The sequence below is a fragment of the Corythoichthys intestinalis genome, chromosome 2 (assembly GCF_030265065.1).
Source record: "Corythoichthys intestinalis isolate RoL2023-P3 chromosome 2, ASM3026506v1, whole genome shotgun sequence".
Classification (NCBI taxonomy): domain Eukaryota; kingdom Metazoa; phylum Chordata; class Actinopteri; order Syngnathiformes; family Syngnathidae; genus Corythoichthys; species Corythoichthys intestinalis.
Genome location: NC_080396.1, coordinates 61,137,099 through 61,159,688, shown reverse-complemented (window position 1 = coordinate 61,159,688; position 22,590 = coordinate 61,137,099). Strand labels below are relative to the sequence as shown.

The 22,590-nt window shown below is 39.0% G+C and overlaps 1 protein-coding gene across 1 annotated transcript in view; it reads right to left on the bottom strand.

Moving 5' to 3' along the window:
- The window catches only part of plxna2 (plexin A2), a 321,401-nt gene that overhangs the window by 7,139 nt on the left and 291,672 nt on the right, over window positions 1-22,590 (bottom strand). Inside the window, exons 24-31 of the mRNA XM_057828893.1 lie at window positions 22,216-22,362; window positions 20,118-20,277; window positions 19,755-19,858; window positions 11,476-11,575; window positions 9,301-9,491; window positions 7,009-7,178; window positions 6,670-6,882; window positions 6,308-6,458 (exon numbers count right to left, since the gene is read on the bottom strand). Coding sequence (XP_057684876.1) covers window positions 6,308-6,458; window positions 6,670-6,882; window positions 7,009-7,178; window positions 9,301-9,491; window positions 11,476-11,575; window positions 19,755-19,858; window positions 20,118-20,277; window positions 22,216-22,362 — 1,236 coding nt within the window. The remainder of the gene's footprint in view (window positions 1-6,307; window positions 6,459-6,669; window positions 6,883-7,008; window positions 7,179-9,300; window positions 9,492-11,475; window positions 11,576-19,754; window positions 19,859-20,117; window positions 20,278-22,215; window positions 22,363-22,590) is intronic.

Genomic DNA, 22,590 nt, shown 5'->3' with positions numbered 1-22,590 from the left:
GTGAGCATGAATTTTTGTTTATTTTGTCTCTTTGTGTCCTCTGATTGGCTGGCACCCAGTTCAGAATATACCCTGCCTCAACCTCATTTTCAGGTGGGATAGGCTTCCCCTTTACCCTTAAGCCTGAGTTATGCTACTATGTTGTGGTGACAGCGAAGCGACTACTGCGTCAATGAGCATTTGATAGTTCTGCGGCAAGGGAACGAATTGCTCTCTAATTCACCGCCAAGCCACTAGAGGGGTATGGCATTGTGTTCGTAGGGTTTTAGGGGACTCTTGACGACTTCTAGTTTCCTTCTGGTTACACTGCTATGTTAAAATGCTAATGGAGATAAAATGCTTGAATGTGGATCTTCAGTTCATCAAGATTGGAGAACAAATGTTGATCAAACAAATGTTGAGGTGCAGGCGACACAGAAGACTTTTTCGGAGGCGGTCTGTCAGACAGTTGATGCCTTCACAGTACGAATTTTAGCCTCGGGTGGAAGCCAGCAAACTGTGGCGGCTAGCTTCAAACTTGCGTCGAGCACTGTGTCCAGCGTTTTGTCCGAAGTCTGCAAAGAATTGTGGACAGCCCTCCAGCCCGTTTTTTTTTTTTTGCCGTGTCCTACAACCAGCCAGTGGGAAGCAGATTTCTGACGGCTATGGAACTTCCTAAATTGCGTTATAGCCTTGATGGCAAACACGTTATCATAAAAACACCGAGGCACTCTCAATCAGTGATGATGTATCAAGTGTGTGAACTGTCTAGTTGAAAATTAAACATCAAAACAACTCTTTTAACACCAACACCTCTGCTTTTTTTCTTCATATACTTGAAGTGAGACACTTAATTAAGTCACAGACTCACAGCAAAAATATGTACACATTAAATGATGACATGCACCAACCAAAAATAGGACATAAAGTGATAAAAAGCCGGCAGTTTTTGGCCGACTGGGTCACCGCTTCGTGTGGCCAGTCGATTCCGAACACACACATACTTGTCTTGGTGGTTCTTCCATTTTTTTCAATCGCTGGCTGACCTCCAACCCCATATTTTCAGCAATCTCCTCCCACGAATTGCTTGCCATTTGCCAATCTTCATAATGTCTTGACGAGATATTGTAGAAGTTGTCGTATTTGCTCTTCGTTGATACTCTCGTCGGCTTGGTCCATTTTTGCGTGTAGCAAAATAATCTTTGACAATGGCGGTGATTTCGCTGTGAACCGGAAACAACAGTCTGAGCGGACCAATCACAGTCCATTTCCACCACGTCACACGCGTTGACGCCACGCGAAGTCAGAAAATTGTGAAGGAACACGAAAGGCTACGGAGGAGGGTCGTAAATCCGGTCTGCGTTGACGGCACAGGTCTGCCGCAGTAGCATAACTCGGCCTTTATGAGGATGAGTGATGAGGTAGATGAATGAATGCAATCGTTGAGAGGTCTCGCGTTCACATCCCTGTTCAGGCAGTTCTGTGTGGAGTTTGCACAAAGCACTCTATACTGTAAATCAAATCTGGCACAGTGGTGCACGTGCTTAGCAAGTCTGCCTCATAGAAAAGGGATCTAGATTTCTATTTTTGGCCCAAGTTGTTCAATAGAACAGATCTCTTAACATTTGTTGGTAATTTTGCAGACTCAAATGCAGCCGCAGCGTTTGCACTGTTGAGCGCATAAACCACGCCAAATCCATTTGTCACCAGTCACAGAGGGATGTCTCATTCCCTTAAAAAGGTGACAGTTACATCTCTGTGCAGAAAATGGGGTGAACAATTCATGACTGAAATGTTGTAAGTGCACCTGGCAATTGACAAGGTAAGCAGGCCCTCTCTTAAAATACAGTAAGTTTGTAATAACAGTGGGTTACAAATGTCCACAGAACTCATGTCTCAATCCCCACACGCAATTTTTTTCTATCAACGGATTTCGACTCTTGCTAAAAAAGCATCTTGTCTTTTAATCAGTGGTGGAAATGTATCTTTAAAACTGTCACACATGAAATCCAGAGCTGTCAAGTTGTACGTTTCGGCGTAATTCGTACAAGTGAGCACTGATTTTTAAATGTGTACGCCGTACGTTCAAAATTTGTACGTTTTTCGTGCATTACGTTTTTTTTTTCTCCGTTCGGATTTTGTCACCGTTTCTCAACGAGACAATGTGCGTTATGATGCGTTACTACGTTGGTTGAATGACGCGAGAAAAGTCAGAGACACTGAGAAAGAAGAGTGTTTGTTGTGACGCTGTAGCAAACGTGAAGCTAGGCTAGGTGGCTCCAATATTTCCTGACTATAGCCGACAGCCTACAATCTACGCCTAGATATCACATGGTTATAAAACTACATGCAAAATGACAGACAGCGGTGTTAATAAACAGCCGCCATTTTGAAGCAGTAGACTTCTCAGAAAGGTTCTGCTGTAGTGAACCTTCCTAGCGAACTTAAGTAACTTTTTATCTAAAATACTCCTATATCGGCAAAATCTTGACTTGAATCTATCTTTAAATGATGAAACAGTTTTAAACTTTAACATGTCGAAAGTAGACAGAAGGGAACTAATAAAAAATGGTAGCAAATTTAACAACTTTAACAGTTGATTGACAACCTTAAACAATTTCAAAACATAGCAAATGTTACTATGTTTTTTTATTTAAATAAAAAAAACCAAAACAAAACAAGACAGGTAACACAGTTACTTTGCCAAGTAACTGAGTTACTAACTCAATTACTTTTTGGGTGAAGTAATTTGTAACTGTAATTTTTAAAAGTAAGATTAACAACACTGGTCATAAAGATGAAGTCTGCAGAATGAAAAGTGACGACAGCGGAGATTTTATTCTGCCAATTTGTTGCTAAGGCAAGGCAAGGCAAATTTATTTATATAGCACAACTCAACACAAGGCATTTCAAAGTGCTTTACATCACATGAAGATCATAAAAATCAAACACGGCTAAACAAATTTACCGGCAACTATTGCTGATCACTTCTCAGAATTAGCTAAATAAATGTTCCATGACTCAAAGATTGGATCGGTAAGTTAATTTTATCAATTGACCTTTTTAATTTATAATTGGACACACTAACGAACTACCTTCAAGTCAAACTGAATTGCGAGCTGAAGTGCCATGAAGTGCAGCCATCAAGACATGATAGAAATTGCCAAAAGAGCTGCATACAATTATAAGAAAAGTCACTGTTAAATTTTAGTAATCATGATGTAGCTGAAGATATTGATTGTTCTTCGATTGCAGCAGGTTATATGTCACAATATTACCAATAAATTCATATTATTTTAAAAATTGACTTTTATTTTTGTTTCATTTTGCACGCTTTATACAACGTTGTAAAATTAGTGACCAATTTGTAAGGGCATACGTCACTATTTGTTAGATTGCCAACGGGCTCGGGTTGACAGGTATGGAAATCCCCCAAAGTACAAAATGTTGAGAAAACTGGAAAGTTATTCTGGTAGTTTTAAAATGAAAGTGATCACTGTTGCCGAATGAGCATGGATCGTGACAAATCAGATGAGGGTAGAATAAAGGCAAATCATCTTTTGAGGGGTGCACACAATTCATTAGTATTACATGCGCGATATCACGGGTGTCAAGTATATGTTTGAAAATGGGACTCAGAAGCTGCAAAATGCAAAGCTAAGCGATCCGTTGAGAGCAAAGCGGAAAGCCAACTAGATAATAGACGCAAAGAGAGGACACAGGGAAGGAGAGCGAGATAGAGCGGTGTGGTGGTCCAACGTAAAGGTCAGACTTCCCAGAGGAGGAGCTGACATTAGAGGCAGAGTATGTTCCCATAAATGGTCTCTCTTTTCTCTTTCCTTTCTTTTGTGCTTCTTGTCATCTGAACGTGCATGTATGTGTGTATTGCATGTGTATGATCCTGCTTCTGCTTGGTCTCAACAACATTATGTTTTGTAGTTATTAGCACTTAAAACACATGGGCTAGTACAGTGCTTCTCAATTACTTTCTGTCACGCCCCCCTCAGAAAGACACAAACGTTTCGTGCCCCCCCCAACTCTGTGCTGCCACTGTAAATAGGCTATATATATATAAAAATTATATAATATATACAGTATATATATTTGTCTAAAAAAGTAAAAAGTTAAAGTATTAAAAGTAAAAAAACTAATATATTATTATAAGTACACCTCTGCATGGCATTGTCCTTGTTCACATAAAAAAGTAAAACAGATCAACTTACAATAAAGTTATACTTTAACATTTTTTGTTTGTAACAGAAAAGACTTGAAGTGCATCCCTGCCTGAATTAAAAAAAAAAAAAAAAAAAAAAAAAATCGCATCCAAACTAAACACGCTCAAGGTACATTTTTTGACCATTTGATATTGAAAATTCAAGTAATCAAGTTCCATAAAGGTTAAATAGGTCACAGTGATTGGCAACAATAACTCAAGAGTACAATGTGGCAAACAATTTGACCGAAAAAACAAAAATTAATAGAACAAAAACGACAGTGTCATTGTTTTGTTTTGATTTTGATTTTGTCTGCAGGTGGTATTAGCTGCTTTTTGATGGTATGGGGTTATTTTACACTGAGCAACTTGGTATGCAATCTTATATGATGCTGACAGTGCTCGCTGGTTTACTGATGTAACACTCACAGAGCGGGACGATTGTTAGCAATATTTGGGACGCTTTCGCTGAAAAAAATCAAGCGGTATATCAATGTGATTGGGTCTAATGTCTTTAAGTGACATCTTAATTGATTTGGCCTCCTACTGTCCACTACAAACATTTTTAGACACAGTAGCGAGACTGGTCTTTCCTCGTCTCCCATTGTATTAAAAGTCAAAGCCAAAAGCCAAACGCTACATACGCCTATTCCTATTCCTAATGGTTCCTTCTTGCACTTTTTAAACATTTCACATCAGTTATTATAAATTTTAACTTGAACCCTTATCGACATGAACCAGCAAAACTTGAAACTATATAATAAATGCTATCATCTTTAAAAAGAAACACTTAACACATGTACAATTGTGCTTTGCCCTCCCTGATGAACACACCTTTTGAATATTCTTTGTAAATGTATATGTACTTTGTCCAGACCCGTGCCGCCCATAAGGCGAGTTGAGCAACCATCTAAGGGCGCACCAGCGTCCAAAAGGGTGTCAAGAAAAATATTCAACTAATACTTAATGATAGCAGTATTCCAAAAAAATACAAAACAATAAAACAAAAGAACAACAAAACCGTTCGTAATAAGTCTTTAAATAATAATGAAATAATTTTTCTCGTGTGCCTTCTGCCCGTTTCACTTTTTTCTGTGATGCGATAATTTCACCACAGACCCTAGTCCCACTCAACACCCAGCAGACCAGCAAGCTACCTGAAGGTGCTATTTTTAGCCTCCGCAATTGACTGTGTAGTTGCCGTGCTTCAAGAGTTTATTTTATTTTAACTACGCCCATCAAAGATAGTTAACGGATCCAATAGACAGGTACAGTAGGCTGCAAGAATTTAGGCGCTATTATGGTTATGTCATGCGGGTTTCACAATCAACAGCTATTTGACTATTATAATGTAACATTCCACTTTCTTCTCATTGTAGATGCTCTTCTGAAATATTTTCCTTCTACCTCTGTACATCCTGGGCCATCTTTTACAGCGGTATTTATCCACATCAGCACCAAGTCCAAGCCCACCAAGTCCAGGAAAGAAGTGCACCTTCCAAAACAACTGTAATATGAAAGTGCAATAGATGCTTTTGTATCAGTGAAGACAAGCCGAGTAAGGGAATAGGTCAAGGTGAAAAAAAAAAGTTTCATTTTAAAGTGTTCTTTGTGTCTTTATAGAGGTTTGTGTGGGTGGGTTTTAATCATATTGTAATACCAATTGTACTTTATTTAATGCATTTGTTTTTGAAGTGTTTTTTATTGATACTTTTGAATATTTATTACAGTATTTTTCTTTTAATTTCTGCACTTGTTCGTTGTCTTTTTTAATATAATAAATTAGAAAGAGATAATGTGCTTTTTCAGTGTGAGTGTTTTAATATATGTGGTGAAAATAGGGGGGTGGGGACGGGGGCGCCAACAAATGTGTTGCCTAGGGCACAAAATTGGTCAGGAACGGCCCTGACTTTGTCAAGAACTCTAGAAACACAAAGCTGCTACAGCCAAGTGACATTCGATTAATGTTTTGGTGGTGACATAAAAAGCTCATGTATTGATTCTATTTTAAAAAATATATTCTGTGTTGTTACAGCCCTAGTAATGGGTCTCTTTGTGTCACAACTCATGACATCCAGTCATCTTAACCACCTCGTCTTACAGGCGAGCACCTACCTCCTCGCTGTACTTGCTGATATAAGAGTAGATCTCGTTGAGGGCACTCAGCATGTTGAACTCGCTGGAGTGGAGTCTAGCCTGTTCTGCCAAGTAGGCGTTCATGTCCTGGTCGCTGATGGCTGGCAGCCGGTTGATGTCGGCATAGTACCTGTGAGATAGCACATGTCATTTCTTGAACCAACAAGTTGAACTCTAAATGATCTTTTAAGGTCACACTTTCAGAGGCGTTAACGTCAAAGAGTGCATCTTGCGAGCAGCATTTGAGATGTGTAGTTCAGCAAAGTGAATAGAAGTTTGATGTAACCAAGAAGACTTTAACAAGGACGCAACGGGAATGGTGCATAAAGTATAAAGCTTACCTCTCTACCCAGCTCTTGTAATTGGGGATATCTTTAGCGTAGAGCAGCTTATTGGAAGGGGAGTCTTTGCCCAGGCGGTGTTCAGAAGTGGAGCAAGAATCCATAAATGTCTGAGCAACCACAGACAGACAGGCGTCCGTGATGCTGCTCTTATGGATGTCAAACACAAACTGCGGGTTCTTGATCACATTCACCCAGAAACGCAGTGGAAGGCTGGGGGATGGAGACAAAGGGAATGACTAAGGGTGACGAGTGCTCACTCAGTGGGCAAATTCCTTTGCAGTGATCTTTCACTATACAAAAGATGATTTTTACCCTTTTCCTTTCATCATTGCTTACCAGTTGCTTTTCCATGTATGACGTACATCAGTGTCATAAATGCCGTGCTTGTCGGCCTGTTCATCCAAGAAGTCAAACATGTATTTGATGGCTAGCGGCAGTGTACTTCCTCGATGAACTGTGCTGAACAGCGTCTCGAACAGGTCGTCTACAAATTTTTGGAGTGTTCCCTGTGGTTAACATAAGAGTAATTCAATTGATTGTTTGCCTTGAAGCTTCACCATTATTAAGTATAAGGAGCCAATATACACAATGGCATGATAATCTGTCACAATCTTAGGAATGAATAAGAGAGTAGAGGTACACAAACATTCATATTTACACCAACAATTTAGTCTTGAATCAAACTAAAATGCATCCATAATATATCAATTGTATTTCCAATACAATATGGAGTTTAAAAGCAACACTTGGTAACTTTTTTAACCTTTATAAAATATTTTCATAACATTCGTGATAATATGTCGGCTGACAATGAATACAATGACACCTCTTTTATGTCTTGAGGGGGTCTGTATCGCTTTCACCGACACTAATTAACTTTGAGGAGGGTGGCAGGAACCCTGCCACACACAAAAAAAAAACTACAAATGTGATGACTGCTTTTCGGCATAGGTCACTTCCCCCTTTCCCCATTTATTATAAAGACAGAAATCGATGCAAACGCTTTCACGCGAATTCTGCAAAGATGGCAGAGAAAATAAACATTGGCCTGGCTTTCACTTGTTGCCGTGAGCCCCCCCGTAACTGAACTCTTCAGCGCTGACGAGTTTGGATGGGGTTGAGGGTTTAGCCACACTAAGCCACACGGTTGCTAACCGTCATATGCTATTGTTTAGCCACAACTGGATTCATTACATTATTATTCATCCTTTACACAGTGCCGGTCCTCATGGGAAACGCAGTCTTCCTTAAGGCAAAACATGACCGCTTTTGTCCACTAGCGTCGCTAAAATTGACCAAAACTGAAAAGCTACCAAGTGTTTCTTTAAAATCAAATTATATTGATACAGTCCACTTCAAAACTACAGGAAAACTGAGATTAAATAGTTAATTTTTCATCGAGACTGAAACGTTTAGGTGCAAAATACATATAGCTTTATTTAAAAAACTTGTTAAAACCACCATCATTTGAAGCATAGGAACATGTGACTGACGTGTTTCCTATTGAGTTGTAATATACTGTATGGTGCAAAGTGTCGACGTACAGCGTTCAATTTGGCTTTTACCACTGAAGACTATATTTATATACGTATTAGATAGTGAAGTAATCAACATCCACAACCAGAGATCTTGTGTTAAAAACAGTCAGTAAAAAAATTATTACAGTGGTACCTTGTGATACAAAAGCTTCGATACACGAAAAAATCATTTTACGAAAGGTTTTTGAATTTTTTTTTTGCTTCATTTTACGAAAAATTATTCAGCTGAGAATTTTTTCAGTGCAAAAAGTGTACCTCAACTCAAAAGAGATAAGGAAACAGTGGTCTATATAAAGATGCGGATCACACCTTAGTGAGTTAAATAGGAAGGCCAGATTGAATTTTGCCGAAAAGTACAAAATGGGCTGGAGTCATGTTTTATAGACGGATGAGCCAATGTAATAGAAAATAACTAATGCTTTGACAAAAATCAAAAGGATGTTTTCAATACACCAAAGGTACACATTCATCTGTTGAACTCAGCAGATGTCATGGCTTGGTCTTTGTTCTATTGAAAGTAATGCCAGGATGAATAGAGCAGTGAATACCTGGAAATACAACATGAACAATCGATCTCTTCTCACGGTCATCTTTTGATATAAAATGTTGCCCAAATGTTTTCAGAAGAATTGTCTTCACTTTCCCTATGTTTAGAAGGGAGTGGATGTCTAACATGCAAAGCTATAGACTTCAGGGGTTCCCAACCTATTCCACTAAGGCACACTGTGGGTGCAGGATTTCATTCTTACCAAACAAGATGACAACACTTTTTCCCCAATCTGGTGTTTTACAAGTGCAATCAGTTGATTGCAGTCAGGTGTGGCTTGTTTTAGCAGAAGCCTCATTGGTTCAACTGTCTCTGCTGGATCGGCTGGAACAAAAACCAGGACCCACAGTGTGCCTTGAGGACTGGGTTGAAAACCCCTGGACTATATAATATAATATAGGTATAATAAATCTAATATCTCCTTACTGCTTGGATTTTTTTCATTTTAGAAATGTTTCATGATCTTTGCCATTCTGTTTCATATTGATGTCGCAAACATTTTCATATATTTTGACAAGGAATGTATATATTTTCAGTGCCTACTTTGGTAGCGAGCAGTCTGGTCAGATAGATCTCAGAAACCATCTTGCTGCCGCGGTCTCCTTCCTTTTGGTCTCCATGCTCATGGTTCTTCACCAAATGCCACACCTTCACGCCACTTTCCAGATCCGGTGTGATCATTGGAGCGCGAGATCTGAGGCTGTCTGGACTGCCAGTGTAACGGAATGAAGAATCTGTTTAAGTATGAAAAAAAATGGTCTTCATTGATCTTAAAACTGTGGTTTCTCTCAAAGTCAAAGAAAGAACTCTGTACATTTAATTTTAAAGCAAGCATCCAATAGATAAATCAGTAGGGAGGTGTTACATTTGAGTGCTTTGCTCGTTACAAAAACGACCGTGAATGTGAATACAAAAAAAAAAAAAAAAAAAATCTCATTTAATCAATGCTGCTTTGGAAATTTTGAGGGCAATATCATGTTTAAAAGGTAGCAATCGGAACACTACACGGATCTTTGCAATTTATACATCAGCTATTGTTTCTTTTAGCCTATTGTAATTTTAGGACTATAAGCCGCTACTTTTTTCCTTCATTTTGAATCCTGCGACTTATAGTCCAGTGCAGCTTATATGTTGATTTATTTGGGTTAATAGGTAACACTTTATTTGACAGTGGCGTCATAAGACTGTCATAAGACACTGTCATGGGCATTAATGAATGCTTATGACAGATTTCATTAAATGTCATCTGGCAAATTATGTCACTAACTCCATTTATGTCGAGCTTGGATGTTTTACATCCATTCAAAAGTGAGATAATTTGCAGGATAACATTAAATGACATCTGTTATTAGCATCAAATAATGGTCATGACGGTGTCATGTCATAATTATGATTGTCTAATGACAGTCTTATGGCACCATTGTCAAATTAAGTGTTGCCAAATACCATAGCTACCAATTAATGAAACAACTGGGACAGGAACTGAAGATATAATTAGCACAGAACAGGAATTTTGATTGGTATTTACATCCGCAGCGCTGTAATGCATGCTCGGAGGCATGTTGGACGACAACAGTGTTGACTGCAGGTGGCAACAGAGGTTGACCGTCTCCCCCAAGGAAGCAATAATTGCCAAATGAAAGTTCTTGAAGCAATGAAGCTTTGAAGCCAATTGGTTCAAAGCTTCATTGTGGTCCATTTTGTCTTATGACAGTTGTATGATGCCGCTGCCAAATAAAGTGTTACCGGTTGATATACTTTGGTGTAAATATCCCAAAATAAAGTGAGGACAGCTGCGGCTTATAGTCCAGTGTGGTTTATGTATGAACAAATGGCATTTTCGTTCCAAATTTGGTGGGTGGCAGCTTATAGTCAGATGCGCCTTACAGTAATACTTATTTTACCAACTATCACTTATTTGTAATATTATTCAGTGACATATTTTCTGTATGGGACCAATAGCAATGGGCCTGTCTCAAAAAACCTCATTACTCCTTTTCTTCCGCATGGAGTGGAAAAACATGCTGTCACATTCAAATCACGGCATCAAAAAACATTGCTGAACACCCAAAGGCTCCATTGTCCCTCGGTACGTCAACCTCATTCTCACATCGCTGCCTCCTTGCTCCTTGGCGATAACACATCACTTTCTCAGTAGCTAATTAGCAAGAGTCTCCTGGCACTGGTATCCCCTGAGATTTGGGATCTGAGCATTGCAGAGAGGATCTCAGTGAGGATCTCTCTCACCTAGCTTCAAAGGCACAGATGAGCTACAAAGCTCTTTTTTCCTGCCAATACAGCCACACAAAGTGTTTGAGTATGACCAGGCAACACCTCACCTCCAAAGGGACCTGGCCTAGAATGATACGCAGAGTGGATAGCAGTTTTCAATCTTAATCCTCCTATTCATTTTACCACCTCTTCTTTTTCTGCATTTGCTGCATCTTCCCAAGGACCCTGAGCTGGCTCAAACTTATGTTGGTATTGTGGCCCGAAGCCTGATGATATAAATCGAGTTGAGGCACCGTGTGTCAGATGTAAATGGGTTCAAATCCATCAACGTGTTTCAAGGTGTAGCTTTGTAGGCTTGTGAAGGATGAGGGTGCGTATCCAACAGCAACAACAAAAATGAAATTAAAGCAACTTGGGTGCATTTGGTCTAATCAACCGCAATTTAAGGTGGCAATTTTTGGAATGCAAAATGCTTTAGTGACTCACCGTATCTGCTGATGGACGAGCGTGATATGCTGGCTGAGGGAGGGATGTTGTAAGATGACGTCTGTTTAGGCACCAAAGCCACAACGCAACGGTCTGACACCTGCGAGAAAAAACAAAAACATATTAAATATACAGTATGCTTGCAAGCTCCTCATGTGGCTCAGGTTTGTCTAGCTGCGTTAAATTGTTCACAGCGCCGCAAAGTTAACATTCTATTAAAATGTAGTTTGCCTTCAGTGTCAAGACTGTAGTGGTTTAGAGTAAGAGTGTTAGGATATCCCATCATTTAATAATCAAGCTGATGTCTTCATGTATTACGTATTCTCTGAACGTCCAATATGGGCAACGTGAATAATCCAGATTTATTCCCAACTGTCCTGTCTATTCTGGACCAGTTTGTTGCATGGTAGATGCACTTTACATGATCGTGACAACATGGATGTGAAGTACACTACGGAATTGCGGTGTGCGAGTGTGCGAGGAGAAGAAATATGGAATGTTGTGTGTTGTCATTCAGAGAAGGCTAGACCATAGGGAGAATAAGTGGTATAGAGAAAAAAACAGTTTTTATGCAATTCCATATGGCTTTCTTCAACCTTGGATGCTTTGGAGAAAATATTTCAGAATCGCATTACGTGAGCCTAAAAGTGTAGAAAAACGGATCCCCCCAAAATCCTGCATGTTAGCCTATATTGGCCACACTGGAGGAACTGTAAGTACACCTGAAGCGAAATCCTCCACATTCTTGGGATGAAATGAAACCCTGCCCCTCCATAACTCATTCGCCTTGACCTTTCAATTTCTATCAAGGCAACTCCTCCTTATTTGTCTCCCCAACCTCTTTTCCTCGCCTTTTTTCAGCCTCCGCTTTAATAAACCAACAGCATGGACCTCCCGTGCCATTATTCCACTGATGAGTTCCCTATGAGTGGCGTGAAATAGCTTCTGTGTTGGCTTCCGCCTAGTACGCATACCTTCATCTCTGCTGATGCTTCTCTGACACAGAGGCAGCAGCAGAGATGAGTCCTTGTGATAGAGGAAATGATTGAAGGCGTGCACATTGGCCCCTTCAGGGATAATCCAGTATGGGCGCGATAGTGGGCGAGACTGTGGGGATCGCCCGTGATAACACCTTCCATTAGACTGAGTGGATAGCTCCGAGTTCTTGGTATTTATCTTTTCTTCTGTAAGTACCCCCTCAAGCCCGGACCTAACCTGTACACGTTTGGTGGACCCTTGCATTGAGATCCTCACTCTAATGCCCCTGCGAACATGGGACCTTTCACCTTAAACGTTAGGAGGATTTGGGAATAATAAACCCCTGAAACAAACACGTGGTATTTAATGTAAAGTTTGCATTTGAATGGTAATCTCATCTCGTCTCTGGTTCACACTTATTTCCAAGGTGTACTACAAAGTAGTTGTGTTAAACAGTAATTTTGACTCAAGTAGACAATAAACACTGAAAAATGTGCCTACACATACAGTAAATGTATGATATTCTAATTGATGTTTTACTTTCACAATGTGTGGCTCCACTTTTGAGGGATATTATCTTGGAAGTTTAGCCTAGCTTTAAAGGGAAAGACGACTGATAATCAGAGGTGGGTAGTAACACGTTAGATTTACTCCGTTACATTTAATTGAGTAACTTTTTAAGAAAAATGTACTTCTATGAGTAGTTTTATTAAGCCATATATTCTATTTTTACTTGAGTAGATTTGTGAGGATGAAACACTACTCTTACTCTGCTACATTGGGCTACATTAGTCGTTAGATTTTTCCTCTCTATTCTACATACACTATTAAATTTTTTTTTTTCCAGAGACGCTTACAGTAGCCCAACCAGTTTCACCAATGAGACGTCGCAACAATAATCACATGACTCCATTATCCCAATCAGACTCAAGCTTGCCGTTCTATGATCACGCTGGCCTGTTCAATCACGTGGCGTTTTCAAAGCACTGTAAAAAATGAAGTATTTGACATAGATGGCCGCCGTCACCATGACTCAAAAGCGCAGATTTTAACCTCCCGCCTAGTTTTTATTTGGCACCAATTGACCATGGAAAACCGGAGATATGATGTTTTTAGTTTCATAATAGGAAATATGTTTTCTTCACGAGAGGTCACTCACACTCTTTGGATAAATAATGCCTAATTTTCTACATATTTTAGTATTTCTTTGGCTTAATGTGGTTATGTAATATGTTATAGTACAGTGTAATAATAACACTTCATATAGATAACTTTGTGCAAAGAAAAAAAATACCATTGTTTAAAAAAAAAAATCAAACATCTTAAGGAGTTACTCACAACGTTACTCATTACTTGAGTATTTTTTTCAACAAATACTTTTTTTTTACTAGTAATTGAGTAAATTTTTTGGAAGACTACTTTAACTTGATTGATATTATTTTGAAGTAACGCTACTCTTTCTTGAGTAAAATTTTTGGCTGCTCTACCCCTCTGCTGATAATCGAGAAAATAATAAACACAACTGATGGCACCGCTTATGAGTGCAGCCTTTGCTGTGATGACTGTGACGTCAGTTATACCCATGCTCTGACAGCACATACTGTATAATCTGATAGACTCAAACACAGGTATAAAGAAGCTGAAAAGAATTGGCACACAATCTTTATAGGTACTGAACCTTATCAATCTGCTGAGGTCTTTCTCATTTCTTCATCAGAGAAACTGATGACAACCAACTGCTTCCCCTCAATTTTGGTACCAGCTGCATTGACTGTCAATTGACTGCTTTTACATGTAGACATGTTAATATTTTTCAACCGTAACTATTTAATGTTACGCTTTAGTTTGTGAATTTCAAACTGCACATACCAAGACCCTTAGGTTTTAGACCTTCTGACTTCCTTTTTCTTCGCAGAAAAGTGGAAAAATCACGCTTCTATCCGTATATTTAACAATATGGAAATGATACGAGATGAATGTAACCCTACAAAACAGTTTATCCATGACCATGTGAGCTGTTAAATAAAGCTCCTTAAGATTCTGAGTTCAATGCAAATATATGCATTTATGCTTTGACTGTGGGTGTGCAGCAGCTGGGGAGGTGTGCAAATCCAGGTTATGTAAACCAATAGCCAGGGGGAGGAAAAGAGGTAGGGAGGCTACTCGGGGTGGTATGATATGAATTTTAATACCTCAGTCGAGGGAAAAGAGAGCATTAGAAAATACTCAAAGTGCTACTCACTCAGTGACCCCAAGTTGCCTTGAAAATATTTCTTTAATTTAGAATTTAATTTGAAATTCTGCTTCTTGCTAAATACAGTTGAGTTGTTGCCACGCAGAAGCGATACGAACGCTTACAAGCTAGCGCAGCATTAATGGCTCTTTAGAACCAATGGGGTGAATATAATAAATAAAAGACTAGCACAACACAGGGACTATTATGTTGTGGAAACAATAAAGCTGCAGGGCTTCATCAAGGATTAAAGCTCTGCAGGGAAACATCCAGAGGGAGCAGGAAGAATGCTCTTTCAACACTGCTGGTTTTAATGTGGAAAAAAAAAAAACACCTTAAATGGACAGTTTCACATACAAGTGTGTAATAATTACTCCTACAGATGCACAACAAGAGCTCTTGAGGAAAACTTTTCTTGAAGAACATGACTATGTTTACTGTATCTAGACAATGTCATAGACCCCTGACACTTCATCATTCTCTGCGTCACGCCTTCCCGTAAGGGGGCTGGACCAAAGTCCACCTCCTATAGACCCTACTCACATGACGTCACAACCATGCCTCCGCGCCAAATTGTCCGTCTACTCGTCGTGTTGACGCATTACCGCTACGTAAATTCCTCCCATTATGGCGTGTTTTTCTGCTCGTTAACATTAATAATCAAAATGGTGAAGGCGTGTGTGGCGGTTGGTTGCAATAACAGAGAAGATAGACGGAGATACTTGAAGTTCTACCGTATTCCGAGAGACCCGGAGAGGACAGCGAGATGGACTGCTGCAATTCGACGAGAAAACTGGGCTCCAAACGATTACCACAGATTATGTAGTTGTCATTTTATATCTGGTAAGAGCATTTAATATATATTTAGAGGGTTTTGGGCTGACAACCACAATTAAGATCATTGCGAGGCTAATCGCCGACAACATACAGTTTCAAATTCAAGATGCTTATTTCTTCCACCATCATTACATTTTGAATAATATTTAGCTGGTACCAAGTGAAAGAAGCTGGCCTCGTCTATGGATCATCAGTTAAACAGGTGTGTCCAAACCTTTTGCAAAGGGGGCCAGATTTGGTGTGGTAAAAATGCGGGGGGCTACCTTGGCTGATTTACATAGAACAATATATTTAAACACATTTTAGCAAGCCCTTCTGTGTGTCACATTTGCTTTATTATTTTTTTAAATTCATAATTTCAATAGTCTCGTCTTTGTGGCGTTCTCTTTCGACACTCGGGCTCTTGCGAAATACTGCTGCTGTGAAATTAAACTAACTTCAAGTTGCTATAATTTCTCGCTCCGTATCTTCCCTGTAATGTTGTCGTACATGTCAGCGTGTCTTGTTCGGTAATATCATTATCGCGTCACATTGAACTCTTTGAAAACAGCGACTGTCTCTTTGCAAATGAGGCAGACACAGTTGTTGCGTGTTTTATTGAAGAAATAGTCCAATATCCCCCTATCCTTGAAGCGTCGGCCATCGCAGTCAACTTTTTTTTTTTATTGATTGTCGCTGTTTTAGAAAATTGGAAGTAAAGGGTCACACAGGGTAATGTTGCTTAGAGTGCTGCTCTTAAAGTTTTTCAAACTTTCGTGAGAATAGGCTGATTTTGTGTGGACAGGATAGTTGTAGATATCAGGGTAGCAGATGTCAGGCAGAGAGGGCGAAGACAGCGGGTGGAAAAATATCGATTTAGGCATCAAATATGGATCTGGCGAATGGATAGACTGAAGCTTTTCCACATAACGTCTTTTCTGCAACGCATCCAATGAGTTTACAGCGTCTGAAAGCACCGGGGCTTCCATGAATTGCACTATAAATTGCACGACAAATTGAAACTATTGAGAATACGGATAAACAAAGACGGACAATATGGCGGCTGGATACACCGACACGTCATTCTGTGACGTTGGTGAGTAGGGTCTATAGTAGGAGTCATTCACAGACAGCACGTGTGGCCAGCCCAAGCTGGATTTCAGCTTGATTTGTGAAAAGTACGAAAGCTGTACCGCATACAAACAGAAAGGATTGTCTCAGGAGTGATTTGTTCGAGGATTCAAGGCAATCATTATATTTTTCGTACCATGCATGCATTTTTATACATTGTGAAAAAAACAATGGGAGAAATTAGCCGCTACTGCATTGGCATCATAGTTCACCATATTTACATAAATTAAACGGTAACTGCACGTTTTTTTTTACTTTTAACCAAGAATCAAGACTGTTTTACATCCATATCTATAAAGAATTCGGGGATTTAAGCATTTATTCACAAGAATTTTCACCGGAAAAGCTCTGTTAACGTCAGGCGGCCGCAAGCCTCATTCACTAACAGACTAGCATTGTACTTCGACATATTTACGTAAAATAAACGCTAACTGCAGTTTTTTTTTTTTGCTTCTTACCAGGAATAAAGACTGTTTTACGTCCAAATCTATGAAAAATTCGGGGATTTAAGCATTTATTCACAAGAATTTTCACCGGAAAAGCTCCGTTTACGTCAGGCGGCCACTAACTACATTCACTAACAGACTAGCATTATTAGGACAACATAGAGCTGGAGACGGCCACATGGCGTCCTTCGGAATGTCGTTGTGGGACTTGCTAATGTGCAGGAAACACAAGAGCACCTGCTGGACTTCCTGGCTGTCCCTCTTCAACTGTTTTGGTGCAAACTTCTCCAAGGATATGACTTCAGAAGCCAGGAAGAACAAGGCCTTGGAGTGGCCGGCCAGCAGTGAAAGGAGCAGAGTTGAGGAGGGCAGAAAGGAGACGGCGAGGAACAGGGACTTGTACGAGTCGAGGAAGCTGACCAGAAAATGCAAGGCATAGAAAAAGGCTACGTGATTGTTGAAAGACAAAGCTCACATCCTGGTAACACCGCATCGATTATTTGCACTGCCTGAGTTATAGGACTCAAACACAATTTATATTTACATTCATTTAGATTTCATACTTTATACTTGCAAGTCACTTTTGAGATTTTAACTTATCTTATCCTGCACTGTAAAGGGAGATGCTCCACATTTTCATTGTACAACTGTATAATGACAATAGAGGGCTATTGTATTCTATCATAAGTTGTGATTGTATATAGAATTTATTAATAATCTATTTATAAATTATTTATAATTTATTCTGCATGTTTTCCTCAAGTATTAAGTGTCTGATGGGAAAATTGAGTGATTTGTTAGCTGTTAAAAACTTGCAGTAAAAAAAAAAAAAAAAAGTTGCTATTTTGGGCAAAAAGTTATTTGATATGTTAAATATTAGTATTGATCCTGAAAATATATAGGTGATATAGCTGCCACCTGCAATTGGTGATTTTTGTGCATCTAGTGTAAAATCTGAGAATTTTATAGCCATTTTAAGCTTTGTCATACTAATATAAGAATAATTAATCAGTATTTCATAACGGAACGACTTTGAATTTTTGATGCCGTTGCTCATGGAGACTCATATATGGCTAAGGTAGGTGCCTGTTTTGGTTTTAGGTCGGCAGTAGCTTTGGTTTTGAAAATATTTGGATTTGAAGTTTTTTAAAATAGGCCTAGGCCCCCTACGGTTCGGCCCTGCGCTCCGTGTCATGTCAATATATTATGAAGTCTATGAAAATGTATTCCTTTTCCTCACTTAACAATACATACCGTAATTTCCCGAATATAACGCGCACTTTTCCCCAAAATCAACTTGTAAAATCATGGTGCGCATTATAAACGGGTACATGGATGGAGACAGAAATATATATACAGTGGGGAGAACAAGTATTTGATACACTGCCAATGGGTTTTCCCATTGGCAGTGTATCAAATACTTGTTCTCCCCACTGTATATTATACTGTATATTATACTGTATATATATATACTGTACATTATACTGTATATATATATATATATATATATATATATATATATATATATATATATATATATATATATATATATATATATATATATATATACACATAAAAAACGTTTTTTTTTTAATTGACACGGCCACGTTGTGTTGAATAAACGTATGCGGCGATCAGTTGCCGATCATTACGGTACGTGACGTCACCATTTTGTTTCAGTAATACTTCACTCTGATCGGCAGAATGATTTCGTCTGTGTTAAATTCTGCTTTTTTCACTCTTCATAAAGCACAAAATTTAGTTTCTTGAACTCATTTGAGTCAACGTTTATTGCAGCTCAGCAACTCGGACCATAACAAACGTAACAACACAGACTTCCTGTGTGTGTCCATCAACTATATCTGTCCCTCGGGAAACTCAAACCCAAATAACAATAGTTCCTATTGTTACTGTCGTGTCGACAGCGATTAGCTCTCTCGGATTTCCGACTTACATTCTCACTTTCATTTTACCGTATCAATCCATGGAAGAAACATTTATTCATCATGATGAAACGAGCAAGTTATACAGCAGCCTTTAAAAGAAAAGTCACATCTGTTTTGTTTTCTCCTAGATTCTGGTAAGTTGGAGAAGTTGTCAAATCATATTATCACCATAAATATTGTCAGTTTATGGTAATGTTTTGAACTACCAATATGCTATGCTTGTGTTGTGTTTCACCATTCAGTAAAATGAAATTTCTGTATCTGTACACGAGCTCTGTTTCCTTGTATTCTTCTATTTATTGGTGCTAAAATTAGGGTGCGCATTATAAACGGGTACAATAAATTCCCCTAGATTTTACAAGTAAATTTGGGGTGCGCATTATACACAGGTGTGCCTTATATTCGGAAAATTACAGTAATTTCTAGTTAATGAATTTAAAAAAGACAAAATATATCCAAAGAGCGCACACCTAAAATTAACTCGGAAACTTTACTCTCTCAAGATGCTACAAATACCCCACGCCTCACATTCTGAAAAGTGTTGCTTAATGCTGTTGTGCATGTAGAACTAAAACTACTTCCAAAAGCCATAGACAAATATTTTGGCAAACATTTTGACATTGAAATTTTCATTTACAGTCAGGGGAGGCACTTTGCATCTTTGAGCTGAAATACTTGAGACCTACTATACAAATATTCCTTTTTATCCAACAACCATGGTACACTCACCTGGTAGTGCAAGAGTGTGTTCAGCCGCTTCCAGTCACTTTCTATCTTGGTGGTGATGTCTTCATCCTGCAGCACTACACGAGCCATCCGTCCTTGGCGCCACTCTGACAACATGACAAGACACTTTAAGTCAGTCTCAGACTGTTTGACAGGGATTATAAGTCAACCGTATTGATTTTGAGATGTCATTAAAAACTATATGGTCCATTCAAAGATAATGTGCACACCTGGTAGCTGCCTGCATACGAACCAGATCAGTGTACTGTATTATCTTTTAAATTATGTTTTCCCCTAACTATGGTGGTACAACTGTTGTGTAGCACCATCAAGATAAGCGCCATAGGGCATGTGTGTGTGTCATACCGAGGTCCATGTCGACAGCACGCGGTCGCTGAGAGTAGGGCATGTTCTTGTAGACAGCGTCCAGGATCTTCTCCTTCACTTGGGTGATGGTGTCACAATTCAGTACTTTGACTGGAATCTCGGGACTGTTCTCGTTGTCCGGGTTTACACAGTTGAGGATCTGAAAGAAGATAGATTGGAGATAAGAAAATCACTCTGAGGAGGAAGTGCAGGGTCAAGTTTGGTGGTTGAGTCACTTCATACTTTTTAAATTTGTCAACAATGATCAACCAACAACAGTCTCCAGTATGAACAATTTGCCATGCACCCTTGCTACAATTGTCACTCCAGCAATGGTTGCGTTTCATTTAGTGCAATGCTTACAATACATTGTAATTGACAAATTAAGTCATTTATCCTTCAATTCATATTTTTGTCAATACAATAATGGTTAGAAACCAAATTCAGACTTTCACAGATTAATATTTTTTTGTAAACTCTACTTTATCAAGTACATTGCCGCAGAATGTAAACCGTACAATATTCTTGGCTGAGCGTAAATAGACCATGTGGTGCAGACAGACCATGCTCGCGCAATGCGGATTTTCTTTTTAAATCTTCTATTTCTATGTAGCTATTCACACTATAAATAAGAATGTAAAGCAAATATGTCTGTGAAGGGATGGGAACAAAAACAACAAAAACAAGAGGTCACATGACACAGTTTCTTTACGGAAATAAATATAACCGCAGGTGTAATTGTCAGTACAGTTACATTTCAGGCAAGTTCAAGGATTTCGTGCTTGAAGTGACACAGAGGTACGCTTCCGGACGCTGTCGCTTTTGTCCGCTACCCCTTGAGGGACATCCGTTGAGCACAGAGTTTCTTCAGCCAATTTGCGACTGCTCTGTCCATATTTATCAATTCTAAAGCATCATTCTTTCACGTCTTTAACAATTGTGATGTTTTTTGCATGTACTGCACTTGCACCTAATAAAATATCCATTTTATTGTATGTCCACATACCAATGCAGTTTGGGTCAGATTTGATAAAAAAAACGTTTTTCAATTGCACTGTTCTAAAAAATCAGATAAGAATCACATTTAGGCAAAAGAAACATATTTGAACTGCAGTGTAAACAAATCCTAAAAAGATGCTACAAAAACCAACTACACATTCGTAAAGTGTGTACCCCTTAAAAAACGTGACAGAATAAGAAAAAGTAAAAATAAAACTGAACATGTTAAAGTTTGGACCTAAATTCAACAACCCATTGAGTTGATAAAGATACGATGATATCAGTGTTTCCTTTAATTCTATTTCCATTGTTTCTCATAACCCGTGTAGGGAAAAGTGTCACGAAAGATTAATGAATGAATGAATAATTATCTCTGTTGTTGCGATATTTCTTTTTAAATCCAAGGTCAACAATAACAGGCTATCTTGAACTTCAAAGGTTGGATTGTAGTTTGTGCTGTTCACACAAACGGCAGTAAAAACATGTCTGATTTTTACTGCATGTGACTAGCCTAAGAGGCTGCAATGTGTCCAGCTCTGGACTTAGTGTGAGCATGAAGGCGGCCTGGAGAAACCATTTCCACTTGCGCCAGTCTCCTGAAATTACATTTCACACCTTCGGCGAAACACCAATTTCCAGCTCTGCTGGCGCATTAGCACATAATGAGGCAAATTTCCAATCGGCGTAATCCGAGCGTTGCCATTTCACGTGCTACTTGCTTCTGGCCATGATTTGTTCAAGTGTGTGTGCAGACTAATCTCCTCAGCGAGGCCTGATGTTATACCAGAAGGAAGCTAGTGGAATCATTAGTCAATTTTCCTCTCACAAGGGGTAAATGGCCAACTCCCTCTTTAAAATAACTTTTAGTCAGAAACGCTTTTTGAATGTGCTACTGCAAGATCAATCAAAAGTGACTTGTCAACTTAGGGTGATGATGAGATAGTCAGCAGCATGAAGGATACAAACGAGATCTAAGAACATCACATTGAAAAAGACAAGTCATTTCCTTAGTACGGATAAAAGAAAAAATATCTCTATACTTGTGGACACGGTCAGTAGAGGTGTAAAAAAGCACAATACTTTCTTTTCGTTAACCTACCAGCGTTTTGTATTCGATCTGCTGGCGGATCAACTTGTCCTCGCTCAGAGAGTAGCGGGCCTCTCCAGTGATGGCGTCGATGGGGCCTTTCTCCATCTGCTGCTTGATGGCGCAGTAGAGCATGAACAGAGGTTCACCAGCGCACTCCTGCCAACACACATAAAGAGGGTTCATGAAAAGCCAGTAGTAATCATACACTATAAAGACCTTGTAAAGTGAATAGAGATTTGTATATAAATACATTACACTGCACATAATTGCAGATAATTGTTGAAATTATGCAAAGATTGAGAAGCACAAAATAGCACGATGCTGATAGGTTGTCACCATTTCAGGTTTCCTTATTTCTTTGGGCATACCTAAAATGGGGTCCAG